The sequence below is a fragment of the Diplotaxodon limnothrissa genome, linkage group LG12, assembly GCF_057381915.1.
Source record: "Diplotaxodon limnothrissa isolate DT_005_m linkage group LG12, D_limnothrissa_male_GT1.1, whole genome shotgun sequence".
In the NCBI taxonomy this organism is placed as follows: Eukaryota; Metazoa; Chordata; class Actinopteri; order Cichliformes; family Cichlidae; genus Diplotaxodon; species Diplotaxodon limnothrissa.
In genome coordinates, this window is record NC_140607.1 from 7,301,990 (window position 1) to 7,327,454 (window position 25,465).

At 42.6% G+C, this 25,465-nt stretch overlaps 1 protein-coding gene across 2 annotated transcripts; it reads left to right on the top strand.

The window, feature by feature from the left end:
* Positions 1-424: 424 nt before the first annotated feature.
* Positions 425-25,282, top strand: atp2a2a (ATPase sarcoplasmic/endoplasmic reticulum Ca2+ transporting 2a). 2 transcript variants are annotated; one of them, XM_085367075.1, is made up of 21 exons: positions 425-962; positions 1,940-1,957; positions 2,067-2,149; positions 5,059-5,163; positions 6,040-6,178; positions 13,750-13,830; positions 14,317-14,402; positions 14,571-15,035; positions 17,326-17,414; positions 17,493-17,595; positions 18,502-18,633; positions 18,730-18,849; positions 18,945-19,163; positions 19,247-19,582; positions 19,734-19,954; positions 20,140-20,342; positions 20,449-20,534; positions 20,619-20,752; positions 20,867-20,984; positions 22,512-22,632; positions 24,650-25,282. In XM_085367075.1, the coding sequence occupies exons 1-21, from the start codon at positions 845-847 to the stop codon at positions 24,661-24,663; spliced, it is 2,991 nt and encodes a 996-aa protein (XP_085223201.1). In that variant the 5' UTR covers positions 425-844; the 3' UTR covers positions 24,664-25,282. The 2 variants fall into 2 exon arrangements, with proteins under 2 accessions (XP_085223201.1, XP_085223200.1); XM_085367074.1 differs by lacking the exon at positions 24,650-25,282 and having other exon boundaries at positions 22,512-23,416.
* The last annotated feature ends 183 nt before the right edge of the window (positions 25,283-25,465 follow it).

Consider the following 25,465-nt stretch of genomic DNA (forward strand, 5'->3'; position numbering starts at 1 on the left):
AAATCTGTCTATTAAACTATTAAACATTTTATACACACACACACATTATACATATATATATATATATGCGCCTCTGTTTCAACTTGGACATTCATGAAGCGGTGGAAGGGTATCTTAAGGAATAACTTGTCAGCCGTATAAAGCCAACTGATAGCTCCAGGACGTCACGTGTCACACCACTATAACAGTGTCACCTGCCAGGTACACTGAGGAAGACGTGGCGGGCAATATGAAACACTTAAAATGAATGCATAGTGACCCTACACACTGTACGAAGTGACCCAATCTTCACGGCTTACATAAAACAAACCCCCCGGTATGTCGGCCTCTCATTTCCTGGTTATGTTCCGGTTTTTTTCCGGCTCTCCTTAGCTGACGCGGTCGTCCAATGATATGAGTCCACATGCAGCGCAGGGAAGAGGGGCAGCAGTGAGGCGCTTTGATAAAACCAGACTGTCGGCAGCGCGTGAAGCCACTGAGAGCTGCGCCACGGTGAGGCAGGGTACGGCACGGGAGCACAGAGGAGGACTGGACCGGGTGAATGCAGTCCTCGGCACGGGACGCTGCTGCAGACACTTTCCCACTATTTTCGGACATAACGGGAGGCGCACAGTAACCACGCGGGGAAGAGGAATTTGGCTACAAAATTTCTGTCGTGAAGGAAATCTTAAGAGGGGCCGAGAAGAGAAAGGGACACGTTACACCTCTGTCAGTAGCTGCCGATAGCTATCCGAGCTGACAAAGTCCTCGCTGCTCTAAAAGTCCTCACAGGGTAGGGAGCCACAAGGTATCCTCCACCGGTGTTCTCGGGTACAGCTGAGTGAGAAGGAGCCGTCTATCCGCCATGGAGAACGCTCACACGAAGAGTGTGGAAGAAGTTTACAGTTATTTCAGCGTCAATGAAAGCACAGGACTTTCCCTGGACGAGGTGAAACGACAGCGGGAGAAATGGGGCCTAAACGGTACGACAGCTTAAAACCGCAAAGCGACGGAAAAACAAAAACGCTGCGGCTGCGAACGAGACACGGCGTGAAAGTGTCATGTCACGGTGGCGTGGGCAGCGCGAGCTCAGTTTTTGATATGCGGGGTAAAAGTCGCCAGCATCATCATCAGACCGTATGGTGATTTGGCTGACGTCACCTCGAGGGTTTCCCGTGTTTTACACAGTAACGAGTTAATCATTACTCAGAGGCCGTAGCTGTGCACGGTAACAGTGCGTGAGCCGCCTGTGATCGCGGCCACACTGCTGACAGCAGCGGGGAAATGTGGCGCGGTAGTTTCACACGGTAACCCTGTTGAATGTTCCTCAGCAAACTGTAATACATGTGCACTGGACACTGAGCAGTGGGTACAGGCTTACTGGACCAACACTGCCAAAGTTAATCTCTCTTGTCCCAGGCTTAAACAGCTGTTTTATATTAATATCAACTGGGAGGCCATGGACGGTATTCCCTCCTTCTAGCTCACTTTGACCTTTGCACTGATTGGATTTTTATTTAAATATTTATTCCTGCTGTGTAATAAAGCATCACTGATGTAAATTATGTACCCTTGTTGGCGCTAGAAATGTGAACATATGGTCTTGCATATAAAAGTATTAAATAGTTGCAGTGTGATTTCTTTCATGGGTTTAACAGTCAAACAGAGGCGTGCATACAGAAATTCCCCTCTTTTTCACTGTTTATGACTGAATAATCACTGAGCAAAAGTCTCACATGAAACTGAGAATAAGCTGGTGGCTTTGACACCTAAATGTGCCTGAGATTTAGAGCTATGAAAGTAGCGCTCACAAACATGCAGAGAGTTGCTGTTTCTCAAGTGGGAAACTTTTTGTTGTTGTTGTTGTGTTCATATATTACTTATATATATTTATTTATTTTTTCGTCTTTGCCTGCTTCCTGTATGATCCCCGGATTGACAACCGCATACCCACACACAGAGTTACCAGCGGAGGAAGGTAATCACTGCTGTCACTCACACCACTCCCATCATTTTTATGCTGGCAAGTTTCTGCGATTGGCTTGTTTTTCACTAACTCCCTCCTCTCTCTCTCCCTCTCTTTGCAGGGAAATCTTTATGGGAGCTCGTCCTCGAACAGTTTGAAGATTTGCTCGTTCGAATTCTTCTGCTGGCTGCATGCATATCTTTTGTAAGTATATGCTAGAGCGTTTGTTTTAATGTACCACACAGACTTGCTTTCAGTCATCTCATCCCAAGCTCAGTGAGTTGAAACTGAATTGCGGGCTTCTTCTCGAAATTCAGCTGAGCTTCTTAGTTTTATTCTCAACGTTAACTCCCCTGTGCTGTCACCCCCTGCGTGTCCGCGTGATGATGTGCTAATCTTAAAGTCAGAAGAAACCTTTTCACATCCCTCAAATAGCTTCCTCTTTCCACCTCTGTCTGAAAGTGTTTACATGAAGCCAAAGCCGCAGATGGGATTATTATAAAGCCCGGTGTCATAAATGGCAGCACATTATTTATTCAGCGCATAGTGCTGAAGTGTGAACGTCTTCAGTTTGTATAACGTGCCTATGGTTACACTCACATATGGGAGCTAAACAGCTGAGAAGGCTAGCAGCCCGTCTGAGGAATGGTGACAACAGCAGTAGCAGCATTGAGTTGCTATCACCATGTGCCAAGTAAGACATTTGAGTCGCCAAGCGTGACTGCTGTGTAATAACTTGCACTCGGTCTCGTCCGGGCCGCAGGCATCCAATGCTACATGGATATATGTTTGATGGCTTACACTTACATAACAGCGTCACTGCCATGTGTCTGAGCCAATTTATAAGCTAAATGAAGTGAACATTTCCACATGGTATAAACTATAGATCCACCATGCAGCTTGCAGCCTATGAAATGTACCTGTCAGCTGCAGGGAAGAGACTTTTTAAAACAATCTTTTATGTCAAAGGTGGAATCATGGTTACCTTGCACATCTCTTCTTGTCTCTTAAGTTCTTCTACTGTGTTTAGATAAAATGTAACAAGTAAATGAGAACATGTTCTCTGATCTGCTCCCAAAAGCTAAATTGAGTAAAATAAAAATAAAAGCATTTTATTTTGCTACATTTTGCTGTCAGATATGGTCGTGCTTTTTTCTTCTTCTTCTTTTTTTTTAAAGCAGTCTTTAGCACTGCAAAGATTCATCCTTGCTATTTAATTCTATAAATGACTGCTAACTTAACAGATGGCTGAAGAAGACTTTGATAACTGAGGCTGCCTGTGTGTGTGAGAGAGAGAGAGCTGGTAAGAGTGGTGTCAGGTGATACAGAGGTGTCAGTCGCTGCTGTCTGACAGTGGAGCAGAGCACCACTCGAGACCAAATTTGGTTCCTCACCCCTCAGTGGGAGGGCTCTCTATCAGACAGAAGTGCACACCAGCGTCGGTGTAAATTTAATGTGTATATAACCATCAAACCTCTTAGAAAACTAAAAACCATATCCAGAAGAATGTGCTTGGATGAGTGATTCACATTCGCCTGCTGCATGTTTAGCTGCTCTTTATGCAAATATCTAATCAGCCAATTACATGGCAGCAATGTCAGAGGGGCTGGTCTGAGTATTTCAGAGTGTATTATTTTAGTTATTATTATTTTTAATTAAAAGTGTGTATGGATTTTAGATGGATGGATTTAATGTTTGAAGAGGTTACTCTGGTTTCTAACACACCACAGTTAACATTTGTTTGCTATTTTCTTAGTAATCAATTCATCGACAAGCAGATTGCCATTATATTAAAATGAAGAGGGTAGCTGGTTAGAATAGTATCTTTACATGTATTGTATGCCATGACATACAATAGCGCATTATAAGCACTTCTGTGTTGAGATGAGCTATTAAAGCATTATGCTTGCCTTTTTGAATTATGCCATTCAAAGGTCTTTGGCATCCACTGCAGTCAGACACTTGGGTCTTACTGAGGTTGATTGCTTTATACATTATGGCAGATTAACTAATTGCTTGCGACAGACAGGGTAATTTAAAGACCGTTTTCTCAGGAACAGCAAGCCAAATGAGACTCCGGGTCAATATACTGTAATTCTTTTCCTGGCAGTTTTGAGTGTGTGCGTGTAACAATGTTGAGACTGGTCCTTTGGTGTTCGTGATGTGAATTAAGTAAAATTGACAGGCTTAAAAAGTGTTAACTTAATGGAGGTCTGACCGTGTTAACCCCACAGCTTTCTCCACAGCCACCTGTTTGCATTATTGAATGAATTACTCATGAAGTAGCCTCTGTCCATATACAGCTTAGCCAAGCTTTATAGCTCTCAGAGCAACAGTAAAAACCAGTAATTACAATGTATGTATGTTTATATACCACTGTGCATATGAGTATATAACCAGCTGCTCACAATGAATAGAATAAATCCATTTCTAATGTTTCTAACCTAACTAGGAATTTTAAAGGTCTGCTGTTTACAATAAAACTCTGAACATTGTTATTCCATTTTAAATTGAGGACAAGAATGTGTTGTATTCAGGGATGATATGACATGTATGGATTTTAGCCGTGTGATGGGATATTATTTTCTCCCAGATATTGTATAAAAATATGCTGCTGATGATCCTAAATTATTAATAATCTCAGAGTTTAATGTGAAGATTCTGGCAGATGGCTAAATCCTCACATAAAATCAACACGGCAGTATTAAAAAGGGATCTCTTTTTGAAAGAAATAACCAGTCAAGTTTTATCAGAGATGTGAGCTTTAGTTTTTTTCTTCCATGCAAAAACCGTGGTTAGTTCTTTCTGGATTTTGTCCCCTTTTTGTGAAGCCACAGTGGTAACAGTCGTACTCAGAGACACTTGACTTCTCTTGGATGAGAGCAGAGTTTTGTTTTTGTTTTCCCCGAAAAACTGACACAAAAGCTCACTTCAACTCAAGATTGTATTTGGTCTAAGGTGACCTTACAAAACACATTTCTGGTCATAGGATGATGATGATGTAAGGTTGATTCTGGACAGATGGAGCTGTGCTATATGCAAGCACGAGGCAGGGAGCTCTCTTTTCTGTGAAATGTCTAATAAATACTGATGGTTTATTTGACTTCTTTCAGGTCCTGGCCTGGTTTGAGGAGGGAGAGGAAACTATCACCGCATTTGTGGAGCCTTTTGTAATTCTACTCATTCTTATAGCAAACGCTATCGTCGGCGTGTGGCAGGTGAGAGCATAGCGAATCACGGCTTTGCATTTTTATTCGTACTTAATTCTGTTTTTGGACAGTTTGAGCACTATGTCTGAATATCATCAGGGTTTAGTGCATTTTTGTTGAAAAAAAAATCTAATTTCATGAATATGAATGTGGTATTTTTAGCATTTCAAAGCAATGTGTTAAACTACAGTTATATTAGTATTGAAGGCGTGTCAGTGTGAGGGAAAAAATCCTAATAAAGCCGAGCTAAATCAGATGCCACCAATGTGACAGACTTCAAATAAATATCCCTTATCAGTTTACTAATAACCCCTATCAGTTTGATCCTGCGTCCAGTGCAGTGTAATCCAGTGCAACATGATCTGATCATCCAAAATGAAAAAACAAGCTCAAACTGGGTTCCCGATCTCCTTCAGAGGCTCGAGTACTGAAATCTACGTAACAGTACTGCATGTTTAATTAAACATTCCTTGTATCTGCGTTACAGCCCCGCTGTGAGTTAGAGGTTTTACCATTAAACTTCACAGGCAATGCAGAAAAACACTGCACTGAAAGTTATTTTTGTCTCAAAGAAGACTTCCTATTCAAAAGGAACAGGCTGCCGGTTTTCATCAGCAGCCTTTCTCTAGTTATTTATTTATTTTCAAACTGTGTGGGTTTGAGTGATGTTTTTCTTGCTGGTGAAGAGTAAGATTGGAAAATGAGAAAATTTAATACACTTAACACCTAAATGTCCCCAAACACAACCCGAGGAGAGATGCACGCACATCCGGCGAGAACAGTCAGTGCCCCTCCAAAGGAAGCGTCCAGCTTTCTGCAATCGTGATAGTTTGCTGTACAGCAACTCAGAAATATTTGCCCTGAATCTCATCTTCTTCTCACCAGGAGCGCAATGCTGAAGATGCCATTGAGGCGCTTAAAGAGTATGAACCTGAGATGGGGAAAGTGTACCGACAGGACAGGAAAACCGTGCAGAGGATCAAGGCCAGAGACATCGTGCCTGGTGACATAGTGGAGGTTGCTGGTAAGTTGACCTGCATCTGTAATGCTTTTATACGCGTTGTTTAGGAAAAAATAGATTTGGCTTTGACAGACCTCTCTCTCATAAAAGAAGCATCAGGGCATCACATGAACATGATAGAAATAAACCTTGAAATTCACAGAAAATTGGCAATTTAATGCCACAGTTTCACTCTGAAAGACTATTTTTCCTTATGGCTTTTTTTTTTAAATATCAGAGACATCTGGTGTTTTCATAAGATAGCACCTCGTCTGTGTTTGGCTCTGCTTCAGGTAATGGTCAGGTCATATGAGTCCAGGTATGGACATGTATTATTTAGCACATGCTCAGACCTCCCCCATCCCCAAGTGCCACTGCAGCAGCACGGTGACTCACCCTGTAAGGCTGATGTATTTTGAGATTTTCCTATTAACCCATTGTCTCAAAGGGCTGCGCACACATGCTGTTAAGGCCCACTTACTGTAACTGTGCGTGTGAGCTTGCAAAGCTTCTAAAGTGTCATCCCAACTCAACACTTTCCCACCCTGCAGTCAGCGCATTTCAGCAGCTGAAATCCTCAGGATGTAAGGCTTTGGTTTTAATAGTGCAGTTTCCCCTACGGCATACAAACGTATGTAATACTGCAGAGGGATGAACGGGAACGCGTGTACGGAGTAATGAGTCCTTCAAACGCTGTCCTGATACTCTGTTTGAACCTAAGCCCCTCAAGTGATGCTTAGCGTTTTGGTGCATCGTGTGGGTTTTATTTTTAGCTTTCATTATGGATTATAGAATGCTGTATTTATAGAGGCAGTGACAGTCGTGAAGATGACAGGTGTCAGCCTCTTCCCCTCCCCTCCTGCTCGGGGGGAACAGCAGGTGACGTGGGACAGTGTTCAGCGGGACTCCTGAGTGACCTTGACAAGGGCACAGAAAGTAGGAGTGATCTGCATTTTAACATCGCATATCCTTCTAGTTGGGATATGTTTCTATACTATATGTAAATTACTTTCTTGACAGTGCTAATCATGACATGTTAATTTAGGTTCATAAGAAGTTGAGTTCAATTTTTGGCTCCGGTTAAAACAGAAACTTGTGAGTCAGATGCTCTCGCATATTAGAGACCTAGTTATTTAAAAACTCTTGATGAAGGTAGCTGGAGGCTTTGCTGTCAGCAGCTTGAGCGCAACCCAGCAGGGAGACGACTTGGATGCTTTATCCCACAGTCAGGAGTTGCTCATCAGCTCTACTTACTCGCTTGATCCTCCAACTATCCTTTACAATGGTTCCTGTCAGGCTCCCTTTTTTAATGAATAATATTTTCCTGAAGCTCCAAAGTGACCTTTGCCATGCAGAGGAGGATTGTGATGACGCAGATGCTGGCTGGGAGGCTGCTTAGCTGAGCTGCGATAGAGGACACAGAGATGAACCCTCTGTGGCTGCCTCAGCCGTGAGAAGAATAACCAGCAGCCAAACTGCACGGCTCTCTGTGAGGCTGCTGCCGCTGTGTGTTTAAACGCTGCCTCCTACTCGCTTATCAGCCTCACAGATGAACTCTTACTGAACATACAGTGGAGATGATTACATTCTGTTAAATGCATTTTTCAGACGTTTATCTAAAGTAGATTTTTGTAATGGTTTTATTAATCAGACATTTACTATAGCATAAATATGAAGCGGTTTTAAAATGAGCAAATGCTGACATCGCTCAACCTAACTAATCCCTAAAAAGTCACATTGTCAGATAACGTGAAGTCCACTGAACTGAAGTCCTTTGCATGTAGCTGTCAGTTTACTTGCTGCTCTGAACACTCAATTGAAACCTTTTTTCGGCTTTTTTCAGTGAGGTGAATATGTAAAGATATTTTTCATCCATCCATATTAAGATATGGAGAGCTCAGGTACGCAGCTCTAGCTGTAAGCACAGAAGCCCAATCCACCAGGCGTACAAAGCTTGTGTTTGTGAGGGGAGGGGGATCTTAAACAACTGGTTTCAGACAGGATGAGCTGAGAGTCTCAACCAAGCTCCAGTATGAGCTATATAAATAAATACATTTTGAATGTGAGTCATGCAAAGCTACTCTGAAAGAGTCCAAGAATAAAAAATATGGAGCTGGAAATGAGCGTAATAGCTGCCCCTTAAGGGTTTGCAGATTTGGATGTTTGCCTTTTCTCAGAGCGGCAGAGCTCAGTGTGTTTGTTCCCTGTTGCCTGTGAAATTGTGGAGTCTGGGCTTGTGGAGGGGAGTGCAGGGGGAGGATCTCTCATCTGCTCCTATTGTGCTAGAGAGAGATGACCTTATAGGGAAGTGCTTTGTGAATAACCAAACCGCCCTATCACGCTCAATGCACAGGGACCCTGCCCATCAGCACCGGCACCCTCCACTGAGATTCCAGACACCATGGATAGTATGTGGCATTTAATGTGGTCTGGCAATCGTCCGATGTCACTGAGGGACTGTCTTTTGGCAGAGGCTTCTGACTTTTCAGCAAGGCTGAGAGAAATGGTTTCATCCTGCCAGCCGGAGTAGCGGACTTCAAAAAACTCAACCCTCTGATGTAGTCCAGGAGGGTCACAGGGGTTTCATTCAAACTAAGCAGTGCACTGGTTGAGCTTGGGTTGATAGGAGTATGCATGGAAGTGTCTGAATAAATCACGTGTAACAAAGCTGCCTTAAGGTGCCTTGTTTACCTTGTTTACCTAAACCGCACTCACGGCTGGGAATCTGTTCGTGCAGTTCAAAATGCTTCATTGAAGACTGATGAGCCCTTTAAGACGGAGCAAACATAAATGCTAATAAAGAGAAATAAAATAATAATAATAATTAAAAACAGATAACAAAGCTGTAAGAAGTTTTAAAAATAGCATTACTGTAGAATAAATGAGGGGGAAATAATATAAACCACACAAATAAATGAACTAGACAAAGCAGGTTAAAAAGAATAATGTAGAATAACATTTTTATTTGTAAAATAAATAGTAATTAAATTTATAATTTATTTAATTAATTAGTAAATAACATTTTAGTGTCTCAGTACTTCCACATGCTGAATTACTAACATAAAAATATGAGAAAAACACCTGGGAAATTAGCAGCAGCAGTCTTTGATGTAAGATGAAGCGATAGAAGCAGGTCTGTACATGTTATGCGCAGTATTTAAATTCGGGGAAGGCCGGGACCAGTGCACATTAAATACTGCAGAACTGGTTCAAGGTGGGATGAGATGTCAGACTTTAAGGAACCGCTTTGATGATGTCACCAATGAGCTTTTGTTTGCTCGTGTCACCTTTTATTGATTCAAGCTTTAAAGCCCATATACAAACTGTACTTCTTTTTTTTTTTTTTTGTATACGTCTTGGCCTCTTTCGATGGCAGTGAGTTAAATGTCCACATCTTTGCATGTTTGAAGTAGGCTGTGGTAAATACTCATGTAAATTATTATTATTATGGTTGGATCTATTAGATCAGTACCTGATATGGCATTGTTCTCAGCTCCAATTTAAATTTGCAGTGCCAAACATATGGAATTCCTACCATCCTCTGCTTGGCTAATTTTGGCTGGAACTTTAGTGCTCCTGGTCCTGGGATAAGATTTGTTACTATGGCAAGAGAAACACTTGCATGCTATGAAGAGCTCCAGCCAGCTGCTGCTGCTTAAGATTCATACCAGACAAAGAGCAGCAGAGATCCCAGGGAGACAGTGTGGAGATGGTGCTTGCATAACCGGGGTCAAAACTTGACACGTGTTTTGCATCTGTGACAACACAGAAGCAGGAAGTTAGAAAAATGTCACTTCTTAGATTATATTCATATCTCTCTCACCAGGCAGCAGCTAACTAAACATCACTTACTCAGGTCTTGTTTGCTGATCAGGGAAAAAACCCAACTGAATCTCACCCATTACTCTGGAAATGTGATAGTGCAATGGCCAAAGGGCAAAGGAGACATTGGTACAACAAACTGTCCTTGCAAAAAGTAAACTTGCACAAATGAGACTGTTTGGTTAGGTTTCCCTGCTTTGGACTTCTTCCATTGTTGGTCCCAAATAGAGGAGCAAACTTTTAAACCCAATGAAAGGTTAGCGGCTTATCTGTTATAAACCATTTGCTAATACCGGATCAGTTTGCATAAATATGTAAATGCAGACGGTGAGGTAGTTAGTCAGAGATGTGCTGGAAAGCTGCATTAAGCTTTGCCTGCTGACTCTTCTGAAACAGCCCACTCTACATGACAGGAGCTCAGGCTTTTGTTCAGCTGCCATCAGCACATGTAGCCTCCTGGCCGGCCCCAAGGAAGCCTGGCCAGCATAACCACTCGCTGTCCCTGAACGCACAGCAGGTGCAAGTGCCAGTCAAAGCTGGTACTTTCAGTTCAGTCATTGCTTTGCCTGTTCTGTTTGTAAGGCACCTCTGGGAGTCATATTGGTGGCGATGTATCACCAGGTCTTAGCTTTCGCCACCGTTAAATTTGTAAACCGTTTGAGCCATTGGCAAGCCCTGAGGTGAAGACGTGGTCATGCCTCTGGAAATGCTTGGACTGCTACCAAGTAGGATGTTGACACAAAGGGACAGATGATATATACTCGCTTCACCAGAGCAGGCCTGCAGTGTAACACAGCCTCAAGACAGGTCCAGTGTGTCACGGCGTCACAGAGCACTGGTTACTTTGCATGAGAACATCAGTAGGAACCTTTGTTAGCAAGCTGGCCCTCTAGCTCCTGGTGTCTTGGCTCAGCACTCCTTAAGAAGTTTGTATTTCTTTGAAAGTAATGACGTGACACAGGAAGTGTTACACAGCCAGAAAGGATGCAAGTTTGAGTAAAAGTTAGGTATGGGCAATTCTTTAATTCAATTGTAATGAAATTATTTGACATCTATAATTGAAGTAAAGTGTTACAGCTGTGTAACTAGGACAGTGAATTCAGGGGGGCAGCCTTCAGCTCTTCCATATGTGAAGTGTTTTGCTCATTGATTTGTAGCTGACATTTGGTCGCTGGATGCTCCAGGCTCTGGTTGCATAGTTACCCGTGTAATGAATTCCTTGCCCTCGTATAGCTGTCCCTGTTGGTAGTCGCTTCAATTCTTTAGCTCAAAGTTTAACTTCATGTTGCTAATGGTTATTTCTCCTGCCATTGCTATAAGTCGGTGAATTTCACTGACATTTCACGGTCTCTGGTTTGCACATTGTTCTGTGAAAGCTCCCCTTTGGTTTGTAATGTGAAATGTCTTTGAGCCTGTGTCAGGCCATTTGATTCAGGTGCGTGACCTTCTCATAAGCAAATCTTCCATTGCACGTCTGTTTCCACATTGAGATAGTTTAAAGATGCAGCTGAGCTCAACATTTGTCTTCTCAGAAATCCTTTCATTGTCTGCCTTAATTGGCCAATGCCTGCTGACAGATGAGTGTTTCTGGCACTCTGATGAGTTGATGATCATCCAACTTTACATAGGGTCATGCTTCCCAGTGAGAAATCAACCTTCACAGAGCAGGGGGGCTGGAGTACACATAACTAGAGCAAGGGTCTGCATTGGATTAGACTGTATAGATGCACTCATAAAATATGTTTGCAGCTTCTATTCCAAACATCTATAAGAAACTCCAAGGTAATGCAGACGAGTTGCTCCTGTGTTCTGCATCTTGCCTGTCTCTTCCTGTGGCAATGATGAGAACATGTCTGCCATCGTAGGGCCACATTTAAACCAGATCAGCAGATTGGGAAACAAGTTGAAATTCTTTTTCCTTTTTTGGCTGCATGCGTCAGTGGTCCCATTGCTATTTTCCCCCCTCTCCTCCTCCAAGGCCAAGGCTGGTTTAGCCATACAATACCTGTCTCCCTCAGTCTGGATCTGGACACTGGTACATTTGATAAAAATCACTATTTGTTTTTGGGTGAGTTTCCACTTCAGCCTTGTTTAGATGTTTTGTTACATTCTTAGATATTTGGCAGCCTAGTGCCGTTTCCTGGATTCTAGCTATATTGTATTCAAGGAGTCTTTTGTAACAATGTGACACAATTTACATTTTTAACTAAGTAGGCCTGTATAAGTAGACTACACCCACAGAACTGTGCCACAGCCTGAGCCATTTCCCCAGTTTCCATTGCCTTTATGTAAGATTAGGAAGCTGAATTGGGTCACTGCAGTTCTGATGTACCCAAATTGGCCATTTCCTTTGAGACTAGCCTTTTATGGCTCACAAGTCCTTCATTTCCTTCTGTCTTTGGTTCTTCTTCTCTATCCTACACCAATGGCAGCACTCCTTTGCTGCTGTGAGGCATAACAACCACGCTATAGTGAGCTGTGGTTCATAAATTTAGTTTACTCTAAAGCAGAGTTACTGCCTGTAGAAAATAAACACCTTCTCATCTGTTAAATCTTCATTTGGCCAGTACACCCACCCACAAATGGTACTGTACAAGGACTGCATGGGTGGAGAGTTAAGAGTGCCCTTTCTCCTTTGTTGTTAGCTTTTGTTTTTTGATTGGATATATGATTGAAATCTTTTTCTCACGTGCTAAATCGTTTAGCTTTGAATGTATCCTGGAACTCGTTTGGAGGTAGGCTTTAGCGAAGTGACTGATTCACTGCCTAAGAATTTATGTCTGCCTTTGTCACGCCCTGAAGAAGACACAAGCCCCTGCACATCGATGCTCTTATCACAGGGAAACAGCATATTAACTGGCAGCAATCAAAACATGTACTGTTAGAGTAGGTTGAGCTGCAGTTACTCCAGACATGCTCACTAAAGTATGGGACAAGTTTGAGTATTGCATAGATGTTTGCAGTGTTTTGTAGGTGAAAGTTCATATTTAGCCATATATGTTAAAATTTACCACAAGCTTCTATGTCCGTTACTTAATAAGATGTAGCCTTTTGAAATCGGATGATTCTTTTTAATAAACCTTTTACTGCTGAGCCATGCTGATGATAGATGTGCAATACTAGGTTTTACATTATCTTCCTGAAATAGGCAAGAACTTCACTGAAAAAGACCTTTTCTTAATTGCAGCTTCAGTGGTGTCTTCACTGATGCACAAGTCATCCATGCTTTGCGCACTAATTCACCCATCCCTGTCACAGATGTTGACTTTAACTTGTATGCTCCACTCTTCTTGCATTTAATGTCCATAGTTTGTGGAACTCATTTAATATTTGGTTTAATCAGATCAGAGGAAAGTTTTGAACTTTGCTCCAGTCCATCTTAAATTAGCTCAGGCCCAGACAAGGTGGCAGCATTTCTGAATCTGGTTTACATTACATGTAATGAGTTTTAACTGGGATTTGTGGATGCAGCAACAAACTGGGTTCACTAACATGGCCTGAGGCCATGAAGTTATTGCCTCTAGAGAGAAGTGTCTGTTTCCAATGTAGCTCCTCATAATTGCCCAAAGATAACTACTGCTGTCAGTTTTGTTCCTTATATGCATAGATTGCAATGTATTTTCTCTAAATCTTTTAATATAATTAATCAACTTTAGATGATTTGTAACAATTTTCAGTAGCATTATCTTTGGTTTGATATTTGTATTTGTTCTCCTCATATTTATTTGTATGGGTTTTTCCTCTCTCTCTAATTATGGATCTGCTTTTTGTAGTTGGAGACAAGGTGCCCGCTGACATCCGCATCTGTTCAATCAAATCCACGACCCTCAGGGTAGACCAGTCCATCCTGACTGGTAAGATATTTTTGCTGATGGCAGACATCAAAGTTGACATTTTTTAATTATTTGAATGCTAATCCTTGTTAAGTAATGGATAGATAGACTAAAGCTTACCTAATGACAAATGTTATTTTATTCTCTTAGAATAACTGCCCTATGAGATTGTTAATTCATTTTTTTTTTTAAGCTAAAACACAAGTATCACCACAAAGCCTTTAAAGTAAGTTAAACCGAGGTCAGTCAGTTTGTCTGAATAAATGGTCAAAAAACAAAATTCAACTTGGTCGCTTTGAGTAACTGATGAACAGAATGAGCCCAGAGGTCTGCTGTGACGCTCTTCCCACTTAACACCTTTTTCCTCTGAGACATTCATGTGAATCATCACTGAAAGATGAATAACCAGCACTGCAGATTTGCCTGTGGAGACGACTGGCTGAGCGTTCTTCCTTAAATCATCTACAGAAGAATGCAAGCCGGTTTAACCCTCCTCTGTCCTCGTAGGTGAATCTGTCTCTGTCATCAAACACACCGACCCCGTGCCTGACCCTCGCGCCGTCAATCAAGACAAGAAGAACATGCTCTTCTCTGTAAGCCCGAGTCTGCATGAGTTATCACACACATCCTGCTGATTCCTATTACTTCTTATGTGTTTAGCTTCTGTACACTTCCTGGAAAAACAAGTTTCTGTTATTTGAGGATGTGCGCGATGATATCAGTTGCACTTGAGCCAACACGTATGTGACATGTTCTTTCAGGGTACCAACATTGCTGCAGGGAAGGCTGTGGGTGTGGTTGTTGCCTCTGGCGTTAACACAGAAATTGGTAAGATCCGTGACGAGATGGCAGCCACGGAGCAGGAGAAGACGCCCTTGCAGCAGAAGTTGGATGAATTCGGCGAACAGCTATCCAAGGTCATTTCCATTGTCTGCATCGCCGTGTGGATCATCAACATCGGACACTTCAATGACCCCGTCCACGGAGGCTCCTGGATCCGTGGAGCTGTCTACTATTTCAAGATCGCTGTGGCGCTGGCTGTGGCTGCCATCCCTGAAGGTCTTCCCGCTGTCATCACCACCTGCCTGGCCCTGGGCACTCGCCGCATGGCCAAAAAGAACGCCATCGTCCGCAGCCTGCCCTCTGTGGAGACTCTGGGCTGCACCTCTGTCATCTGCTCTGACAAAACAGGAACCTTGACAACCAACCAGATGTCTGTTTGCAGAGTGAGTTTATCTCTCTCCCTCACACACACACAGAAACAGTGTTTTTGCATTACTGAGCAGGTTGGTCGTCAGTCCTTTGTCGTATTTGTTGTCCCTACTTTATGTTTGGATAAGGTGACAGCAGTTTCTTCCATTTATCTATAAAATGCTAATGCTCTCTGTAAGCAGAGAAATGGTAGTTTCTGGTTATTGAGCGAGAAGGCAGCTCGCTTTCACTGCTCTAATCTGCATCGAGGAGTTAGATGACTTACACTACTGCTGTTGCATAACTGACCTTGCGTCACCAAGCTGCAAAGCAGTGAGCTTGTAGTTTCTTTTTCTTCTCTTCCTCTCTCTCTCTCTCTGTGAGTGGCACCTCTGTGCTACTTGGCCCCACATAAAAAGTACATTTCAGCATTTATTAAAGTTTAATCCCCTTTAGTTGTCTGTTCACTGCTGTCTCAGAACTTTGGCACAGCCTGAATAAGGGTGGCATTCATTTACAGTTACTGTCAGTTGTTTCAGTCCCTGCACATTGAGTTGGCCGTGATTAAATAGCCTTGTGATTCTGCAGTTACTGTAGTGACTTATCGTAATTCACACAGAGTCGGGACATGCAAACAAAAGCCTTTAAAGAGGTGTGCTCACTGACTTTACACTCATGGTTACTAATAAAAAGCAACGTCTCATTCACTTGAATCGTTTATTACAGATATACATTTGCACCCAACATTGTACAATAAAATAATAACAACATAGCAAAAACACCATCTACATTCATGCAGCCTAAATGTAGTTTGTGATTGTACGTCCTTTTTATTAAATCCTTTTCTGACAGGCCACGATCATTCCTGAAAGTGTTCAACTGGTTACTGAAATAATTAATGGATTGCCTGTTTGCTCTAAATATACTGCAGCAGGGCAGTGCCAGGATTTTATGTCTGGCTAGTCGTTGCAGGAGGGCTTGCTGATTGTCCTCATCCATTTTCTGATATAAGCAGCCTCTGACTAGCCCTGTTTGTGTGTATACTGTGTGGCTTTGTACATCTTTGTTTGTGAGTGAGCGAAATGATCAAAGCTTCCTGCGGGAGTAGGCCTGGCACTGCGGCGTCTTCCTTTTGGGCACAGCTTCTCTCTTTAGTCAGGCTCCCTGGCAGCTTCTTCTGTTTACTTATGGAGAGAAACTAAACAGCCTTTTCTCACATTAGGCAGCAGGCCACCCAGCCTGCCCCTCACAGAGACACACTCTAACGTTGCAGCCAATTTACTGTCATTTTTTTCTGCTGCAACAGTTATTGTGTACTTTTAATATGAGCTGTAATAAAGAAACAAATCAAGTTTTTCCGACCACATCCCCCATTGCTTTCAGTCTGTGGATGAGTGTTCATGTTCTCCGCTGTGATTTTTCAGGTTCTGAGTGCTTTCATTGTTTGTTTTTTTTTGTTTTTTTTTAAAGTTGTCTTCCCCAGTTGTTTCTGGTTTAGCCTTTTAGTTTTTCATAGGCTAACTTTGAAGAATATGAAGAAGTTTGCTTCCTCATTCAAAAGGTCACAAAAACTAATGTTTTTCTGTTAGTGTAAATTATATTTTTATATAATATACTAATTTGATTATTGCTTTTTTAACCTCTGAATATTTCTTGTATATGTAAAAATATCTTTCATCTTGTGTGACACAAAGGGAATCGTCCGCATTAAGAATCTCACTTTAGCTACAGCGTCTCCTTAACTCAAGAGGTCTTCAGCTTTGGTCCCCTCTCAGCACAAATGAATCAAAATAATCATGCCTCACGTCTTAACCTGCATTTGTAGATCAGATGTGGAGGAATGCATTGAAAAAGAAATCTCTGCAATGCATTTATTTTCATCACCTCAGTTTTGGTGCCAGTCCAGATAGAAGGCAGTGGTTGGGCTTCAATCTCCCTGAATCTTGAATCTGGGTATAATTTGTTTTAATTATCTTAAATTATTTTACTATCACAGCTCCTAGATATTTGACTGTTATTACCTTCCAATTCATCTTTTTTTCTCTCTCATTTTTTGCTCAGAAGATTCATTTAATGAAAGGATTTTGAGTCTCTGTTAGATTTCATTCGCAACCTGAATACTTGCCAAAGTCTTCTAGGATAACAGACAAACAATAGCATCATCTGCAAAGAGCCTAATAATATAATCTTATTTTTTTCCTTTAATCTATTCGAGTTCACTTGGAGGTTTTGTGGTTTGACAATAAAGACTCTGGTATTTCAGTCAAACACTAACATGATCTGTGTGATGTCTTCTAATGTCCCATGGACTCTTCTCATTTCCAGATGTTCATTGTCAACAAAGCTGAAGGGGACAGCTGCTCTCTGTCAGAGTTCACCATCACAGGTTCTACCTACGCCCCCGAGGGTGAAGTGTGAGTACTTTTATAGCTTCTCCATAACTGGCAGATCCTTAAATACATGGTAACATGATGTTCTGTACTTGTCCTCAGGTACCAGGATGGTAAACCAGTGAAATCCTCCCACTATGATGCTTTGGTTGAATTGGCCACAATCTGTGCCCTGTGCAATGACTCCTCGCTGGACTTCAACGAGGTCTGCACCTTTCCTGCTGCTTATTTTATGTGTTTTAGTGCAGTTTTCAGTTCTGGGGGAAAACGATTACATATGACTGCCTGTTTTGCTGCTACCCTTCTGTACATTTGGATTTAAGTGAAATAATCTTTTTATGTTCGCTTATAGACTGTATATGAAAGATAGATGTAGCTTCCAGGGTTGAAAAATTAATAAAATTTTAATCTCAGCTGTGATTTTTAGCATCCCACAACTAAATGAGCACAACAGTGTGATACTGGTCATGTGTGCTACACCAACAGAGCGCAAACCAAAGTCTAGTGCTACACAAATCATTGCTTGATGACACCCGCATGAGCCAATCACAACTTTTCCGTTGATATTATTAATATACTACAAATAACAGACATTCAGAACAGTCATGATCATTTGCAATACTTCAGATTATGGGCAAATGATGTTTGGAAGAAATGCAAAAACACACTGCGAACTCCAGCATGATGAATTAATGAGGCAAACTAAAACAAAGCAATGGTTGCTAGCATGGATCGTCCAACTTCAGCTCATAAACGGGTCTGTACAGTGTATCCATCGAGCTCACAAAGGCACTGAAATCACCAAAGCAGTCGCACTCCATTTGGCAAAGATGTGTGTAAGCTAAACACAGTGAGTAATTAAGGCTTGAGATCCATCATGCAGGTATCGTGAATGACGGAAAACACTATATTTTGCCAGGTGAATAAACACTTTATTCGTCTACAAAGATTAATGAGCAGGAATGTAGCACAATGTCACAGCTCCCCTTCACTCATCATCGAAACAACTACTGGTAGCCTTAACGATGGCTAAATCCTTCTTTGATGCACAGTCTTTGGGCAAATTTAAGATGTTTTAGAAAAGAAATGAGTGAAAGTTTGGATGTTTCAGGTGAAGGGGGTGTACGAGAAGGTCGGCGAGGCCACGGAGACCGCGCTGACCTGTCTGGTGGAGAAGATGAATGTCTTCGACACTGAAGTTCACAACCTGTCAAAGATTGACAGAGCCAATGCTTGCAACTCAGTGAGTGACATCAGCTCCCTCACTTGCATGCGCTGCACATTCCCACCGTTCGTGCTCAGCAGCTTTTTCTCACTCTCTGTCTCTTTGTCTGATCAGGTGATCAAACAGCTGATGAAGAAGGAGTTCACCCTGGAGTTCTCAAGAGACCGGAAGTCCATGTCTGTCTACTGCAGCCCAAACAAGTCCCGCTCTACCATGGGCAAAATGTTTGTGAAGGTATACCCAGTGTAATACGTGCAGATGTTCGATCTGCATTCGCTGCAGTCTTCTGCTGTGTTGTTAATGTTTTATGCCTCTCTTCTTCCTCACAGGGAGCCCCAGAGGGAGTCATCGAGAGATGCACTCATGTCAGAGTTGGCAACAGCAAAGTTCCCCTCAGCCAAGGCATCAAAGAAAAGATCATGTCTGTTATCCGTGAGTACGGGACAGGTCGCGACACCCTGAGGTGCTTGGCTCTGGCCACACGAGACAGCCCACCAAAAATGGAGGACATGATACTGTCTGACACTGCCAAATTCATCGAGTATGAGGTGGATATACATTTGCGTAATCTACTTGTAGCACATTCTTTCCAGGAGCAGACTTTCATTTGAATCTTTGTCTCTGTGTCCAGTCTGACCTGACGTTTGTCGGCTGTGTCGGCATGCTGGACCCTCCCAGACAGGAGGTAGCTGCTTCTATCACACTGTGCCGGCAGGCTGGCATCCGCGTCATCATGATCACCGGGGACAACAAGGGCACAGCTGTGGCTATCTGCCGCCGCATCGGCATCCTGACCGAGGAGGACAATACTGAGCACATGGCTTTCACTGGGCGGGAGTTTGATGAGCTCACACTCGATGCCCAGAGGGAGGCTGTGACTTGTGCGCGCTGCTTTGCGCGCGTCGAGCCTTCACATAAATCCAAGATCGTTGAGTTCCTGCAAGGATTCGATGAAATCACTGCTATGGTATGAAGTTTGTCGTACTGATCAAAACTGCCCATTTCTGCGTGAATGGTTCATTCTCTTGGCTTTGTAAGGGTCGTGTTGATTGGGTTGATTTGCTGTTGTTACTGAAGAAAAAGGCAACACTTGCTATAAAGAACATGTTTGTGTACAGACCGGTGACGGGGTGAACGATGCCCCTGCGCTGAAGAAGGCAGAGATCGGCATCGCTATGGGCTCTGGCACTGCCGTGGCCAAGTCAGCCTCTGAGATGGTCCTCGCTGATGACAACTTCTCTTCCATAGTGGCCGCCGTTGAAGAAGGCAGAGCTATTTACAATAACATGAAGCAGTTCATCAGATACCTTATCTCTTCCAACGTGGGTGAGGTCGTCTGGTGAGTCTTCTTCAGAGGAGATTAGAGCTTTTTATTGCTCAGTCTTCTGTTTTTTATGAAGCTGAGAAAAAAAGCTGTCGTTTTACAGCTTTACGTTCACACAGCAATGCTGTTGATAATATTAAGGTCATATTTGCTCCAGTTTATCATTAGCACTTTCTGACTGGAATAGTTTCTCCTGACAGCATCTTTCTCACTGCGGCTCTGGGGTTCCCTGAGGCCCTGATTCCTGTCCAGCTGCTCTGGGTCAACCTGGTGACAGACGGCCTCCCTGCCACCGCCCTTGGCTTCAACCCCCCAGATCTGGACATTATGGAGAAGCCTCCTCGCAATGCTAAGGAGCCCCTGATTTCTGGCTGGCTATTCTTCAGATATCTGGCTATTGGAGGTTGACTAAAATTGAGCAGGATTCGAGCTGTCTTGTTTTTTGTTTTGTTTTTTTCCTGCAGTACATCCAGTGAGTAATATGATGATTTTGCTGTCTTTGCTTCCAGGCTACGTAGGTGCTGCCACTGTGGGAGCTGCTGCGTGGTGGTTTACAATCTCTGATGATGGACCGCAGGTCACTCTGTACCAGCTGGTAAGTACGTCTGTCTGAGAGAACATCCTTCAGCTTCCCTCCGCTCTTTGCCTCCCCCTCACTCTCCCCTCTTCCTCCACACAGAGCCACTTCCTCCAGTGTGGCCCAGACAACCCAGAGTTTGATGGCTTGGACTGCCACGTGTTTGAGTCACCCTACCCGATGACCATGGCCCTGTCCGTGCTTGTCACCATTGAGATGTGCAATGCTCTGAACAGGTAAGGGTATTTTTAAAGAGTGGAGGAGTTCTCATGAAAGAACCATTTGCAATGACACGATGATAGACAGATTGTATAACCAGATCCACCATCTGTGCGCTCCCTCCTGTCCAGCCTGTCAGAGAACCAGTCCCTGCTGCGGATGCCTCCCTGGGAGAACATTTGGCTGCTAGGGGCCATCTGTCTCTCCATGTCTCTCCACTTCCTCATCCTCTATGTGGAACCTCTGCCTGTAAGTTTAAAAAATAAGAACAGTGTGTTCATGACTTGATGACATTGGCACAAGTCAAAGTGATCTGTCTGCTGCAGTTTTGGTCTTTATGTGGATTTTGATGCCATCTAGTGGCCATTTATTATTGTTTGTTAGGGGGAAAATGACCTTGAAAGGTGGAGCATGAGGGGGGGAAACAGATCCAAATAACTTTATTTGACCTCCTAGGACCTGGTGTCCACATATGGACATCACATTTTGGGTTGTCTAGACCACAACACTAACTTTTGCTCTACGAGGGCCTGATGTCCTCTTCTCTGAAACTACATTGGCTAAAAAGACAATTCTTTATTTTTACATTCATCAGGTCCCGATCAGCCCAAATGGCAAAGAGAAATTAAAAATGCATGCCATGAAAGAGTTTGGGTCTTAGGAGGTTAAAGTGGAAATTCACTCCCAGTTCAGGCTAACGTTACCGGCTGCATAGCTTTGAACATTAAAAATGTGGGATGGAGCAGGCGTGGATATGTGAGGCCAGTTTCTCTGTAACATTTAAAGTGAAAAATGATGAGCAACACAGAATCACAAGGCACCGCTGCCACAGGGGGATCTTTGGACATGGAGGGCTTTCCCTCCATAATCCTCTGAAGTGGACATCAGTGTGGTGAAGTACCATTTGTATCCAGGCCAAACTGATTAGAGCCTTTGGCTTCAGCTTCAGAATGGCCAAAGATGAAGCTCTCAGAGCTGAGGCAATGCGAGTGCAAGAGAGGGATATGACTGCTGGTTTGGAGGGAGAGAAAGAGAGCAGTCTGCTGGTACTTTACAGACTTTAAAAGCAACGTGTTAAACAATGTGCCAACATTTAAAAATAAATAATTAGTAAATAACAGTGTAAACTCCTGCAAAAGATGAATATCCATTAGTATACTTTCCATAGTTAGAGCCACTTACAAGCGAGGGATGGGGTGTGGATGGCCCACCTGTGATTACTGGGTGTTGTCAGGATGGGCTTTGGAAGTTTAAGGATTATTTAAAACAGCAGATGCCAGATAGAGCCATTTTCATCTGAAATGTAAATTTGTGTTTTTTGGAAAGAAATATCAATACTACACCAGTACTGATGTATTTGATGACAGTACAGTACTCTCTGACTGCCCTACATTTTCAGATACTTCATAGAAATTATTGGGACCACCAACATAAAAAAACATAACTCTGTATATGTTAGACATTTTATCTGGTAGGGAATAAACACCCAGGTGATCTCTTCACCGCTGTTTCCCATCTTTGAGGCTGACCATCTCCTGTGTCCAGCTACACATTGAGTGTACTGACATAAGAGCCGTGTTGATCGATCGACTCTGAGCTCATCACAAAGCAGTGTATTTTTATAAAAGCTGAATAAACGTCACCACACACTTCTTACGGTCATGTAGAAAACATTGGTAGAGTTTTATGTGTTACCCATGCGGTGATAATCCTCATAAATCTTTATCTCGCTCTCTTTAAAAAGCAGCTGTAAGTTATTTGCTTATTCCCTCCCAGGTCATCTTCCAGATCACCCCTCTGGATATGACCCAGTGGTTGATGGTGCTGAAGATCTCGATGCCCGTCATTCTCCTGGACGAGCTGCTTAAGTTTATGGCCAGGAACTACTTGGAATTCGGTAAACAACTGGAGAAGCCGACAAGCAAAGGCTGCTCTCTGTCTGCATGCGCCGAGGGAATCTCCTGGCCCTTTGTGGCCATCTCCCTGCCCCTGGTGCTGTGGATCTACAGCACCGACACTAACGTGTCTGCCATCTTGTGGCCCTGACTGACTCCAGTACACTACCCTCCTTGTGCACCAGTGTGAAGTGGACATTAACGCACACATCTAACACAGTTACATTAACTCGGAACAAATTACAGCAACAGCATTTACACCTTCTCCAACCGCTGTCAGAACGCCTCTGTTAAGTACATTTAGACTTGCACATATTTTTGGGTGGCCGGTGCTCGAGTAATATTTTACCGACATGATTTATGTTCCATGTTACCATTGTGCTTTTCTCTGTTTTGACCCCCTTTGAGAATAGCTAGAGAAGCCCACTGCGTTGGAGCGACATGTTGAGCTGTACAGAGAGAATTTATTTACTATTCTGTAATAATTAATATTTTATAATTTGGGGAATGGAGATTTCTGAGGACTGCGTAGTTTAGTTCAGTACTAATTTAGGGGCAAAGACTTTCAGCAGAATACATTTGCCCAAGCATGAATCACATTTTGCATCGTACTCATTCATTATTTTCTGCAGTAGGCAGAGCACAGCTACCTCAGTGCTGCTGATTTGACCATAATGACCCATTTGTCCAAGCTGTCATTTCATATGTGATCATTTGAAGTGTTGAGGTAAGCACCAGTAGAGTCAAAATCTTCACATGTATTTTAATGTGCATATATATATATATATAGAGAGAGAGATATCGATATATCGATCTATATATAGATATATCGATCTATATATAGATATAGATCTATATCTAGATCTATATCTAGATATAGATAGATATTTTTTTGTGTTCCTCTGTTATTTGAGGGAAGAGGGGACAAAGACATGTTACCAGCTTGATTTTGAGTAAATTCTTGGTACAGCCTGTTGTTAAATTTATTTACTTGAAGAAAACACATTTGTCTGTGTTGTGTGTGTGTGTGTGTGTGTGTGTGTGGGGGGGGGTGTTGTTTTTGGGTTGTTGTTGTTTTTTTGTTTTGTTTTTTTAAAGTTAAATCTATGAGATTCATTCTAAGGTTTCAGTCCTAATTTTGTGTGTTAACGACAGTAATCTTTATGTATGTAAAATGTGCACATACTGTACTTGAATATGTAAAAAGGCACCAAGAAGCTGTTAGTCTTGCAAACTGAGCACAACGTGGACGGTTTGATAGGCGCTCAGACCTCTGATTGGCTGCTGTCGGAGGCGTGTGTATATCTGTACATAGAACACGAAGTAGACTCTATACATTTCATTTCTTCCTGCATACATTCACACCCGTTTACTCAAGCGTAGCCTTTCTGCATGCGCGCTCCGATAGACCAGCGAGTGTTTTTTGTTTTTTAATTTGAAAAGCTAACTGTTGTTTCTTCCCACGCCTTCCCCCTATTTACCTGCAGAGTGAGTACACTTTGACGTGCATGCTAACTACTGCCGCGCTCTCGTCTGTATGGTGGTTGCACACACAGCTTGTCAGTCTGTCATTGCTCGTGTCGAAATGACAGCAATAACTGCTCCTTGTGTTTTATCATGTAAATACTTTAAATGGTACAAAAACAGGAGCTTATAATGTCACTAAGTGCCAGATGCACACTGAGCAGAAATGGGAACCTTGTGCATTTTTAAACGGGCTCAGTGTTACTGCTGGTGCCGCTTATTTTTGAATGTAGGCTTGCAGCATGTTTGGGCAACTGGCAGAGATGCTGGCATTTAAACGCCCCCACACCGTTACAGGACACGGTGTTGTATGTATTTCTTTTTTGAACTGCATTTGTATGAATCTTCTGCCCTCCTTTATTGCATGGCCTTTATTACTCTGAAATTCATTGAAATGATCTGCTGCTCAGATGCTTTTTACCTTGTTTTGTGATTTCTCGTGTCCATTGATCTGTTTCTTCCTGTCTCCTCTTCTTTTCTTTTTTCCCTTTACAGCAAAGTCCAAGTAAGCCCATCTCTCCTGTAAATTCCTAGCAGAAACTTTGGTTTGGTTTTGTGTTGTGCATGTGTGTTTTTCAGCACATCTTACAAGAGCTGAATGCCAGTGAAGTGATGACAGGGGCTCAGAAAGTTCACACATCATTTTTACAGAATGCCCATAAATGAATGTCTGATAGAAACTAGCCAGTTCCGCCTCATCGGTCCTTCCATCCTCCTGCATGAAGAGCCTTAGATTGCCATACAGTCCTCATGCCTTCATTTTAGACTAAGAGCTTAGTACCTTGTACAGTCAGTTGTACATTATTCTATGGTGCATGTCTGCTCAGTCAGCCATCTGTTTTACCAGACAAATGTAATAGATTATGTATAAGTTCAAAAACACAGTTCATCTTTCCTAAGGAAATACTTTTATGAGATAATAGATTTTGCTTTTTGCTTTACACTGAGATGAGCAGATTTTTTTTGCCAAATCTGGGAAGGCAGGTGTGCAGCGATGCTGATGTTTTACCCTTTTAACGGCAGGCGGTCCCTCCACTGGCATTTTTTGCCAAACTGCTGTACTGTATTTTCAGAAATGATTGTACAACGTATCACATGGACTTTGGTTTCAGGTAAATAAAATTAAAACTGTCATACACTAAGAGTTTGTCGCTGAATTTTTACTGCTGTCCAGGACGACTGTAACAGGCCACAACAGTATGACTTCATTCTGGAGCATCAGTTTCATTTATCTCTGTTGGCTACCAGTTGTTAGCTCATCATTACCATCCGAAAAGATGTGCTCAATACTATAAAATGCCTTTTTAGGAA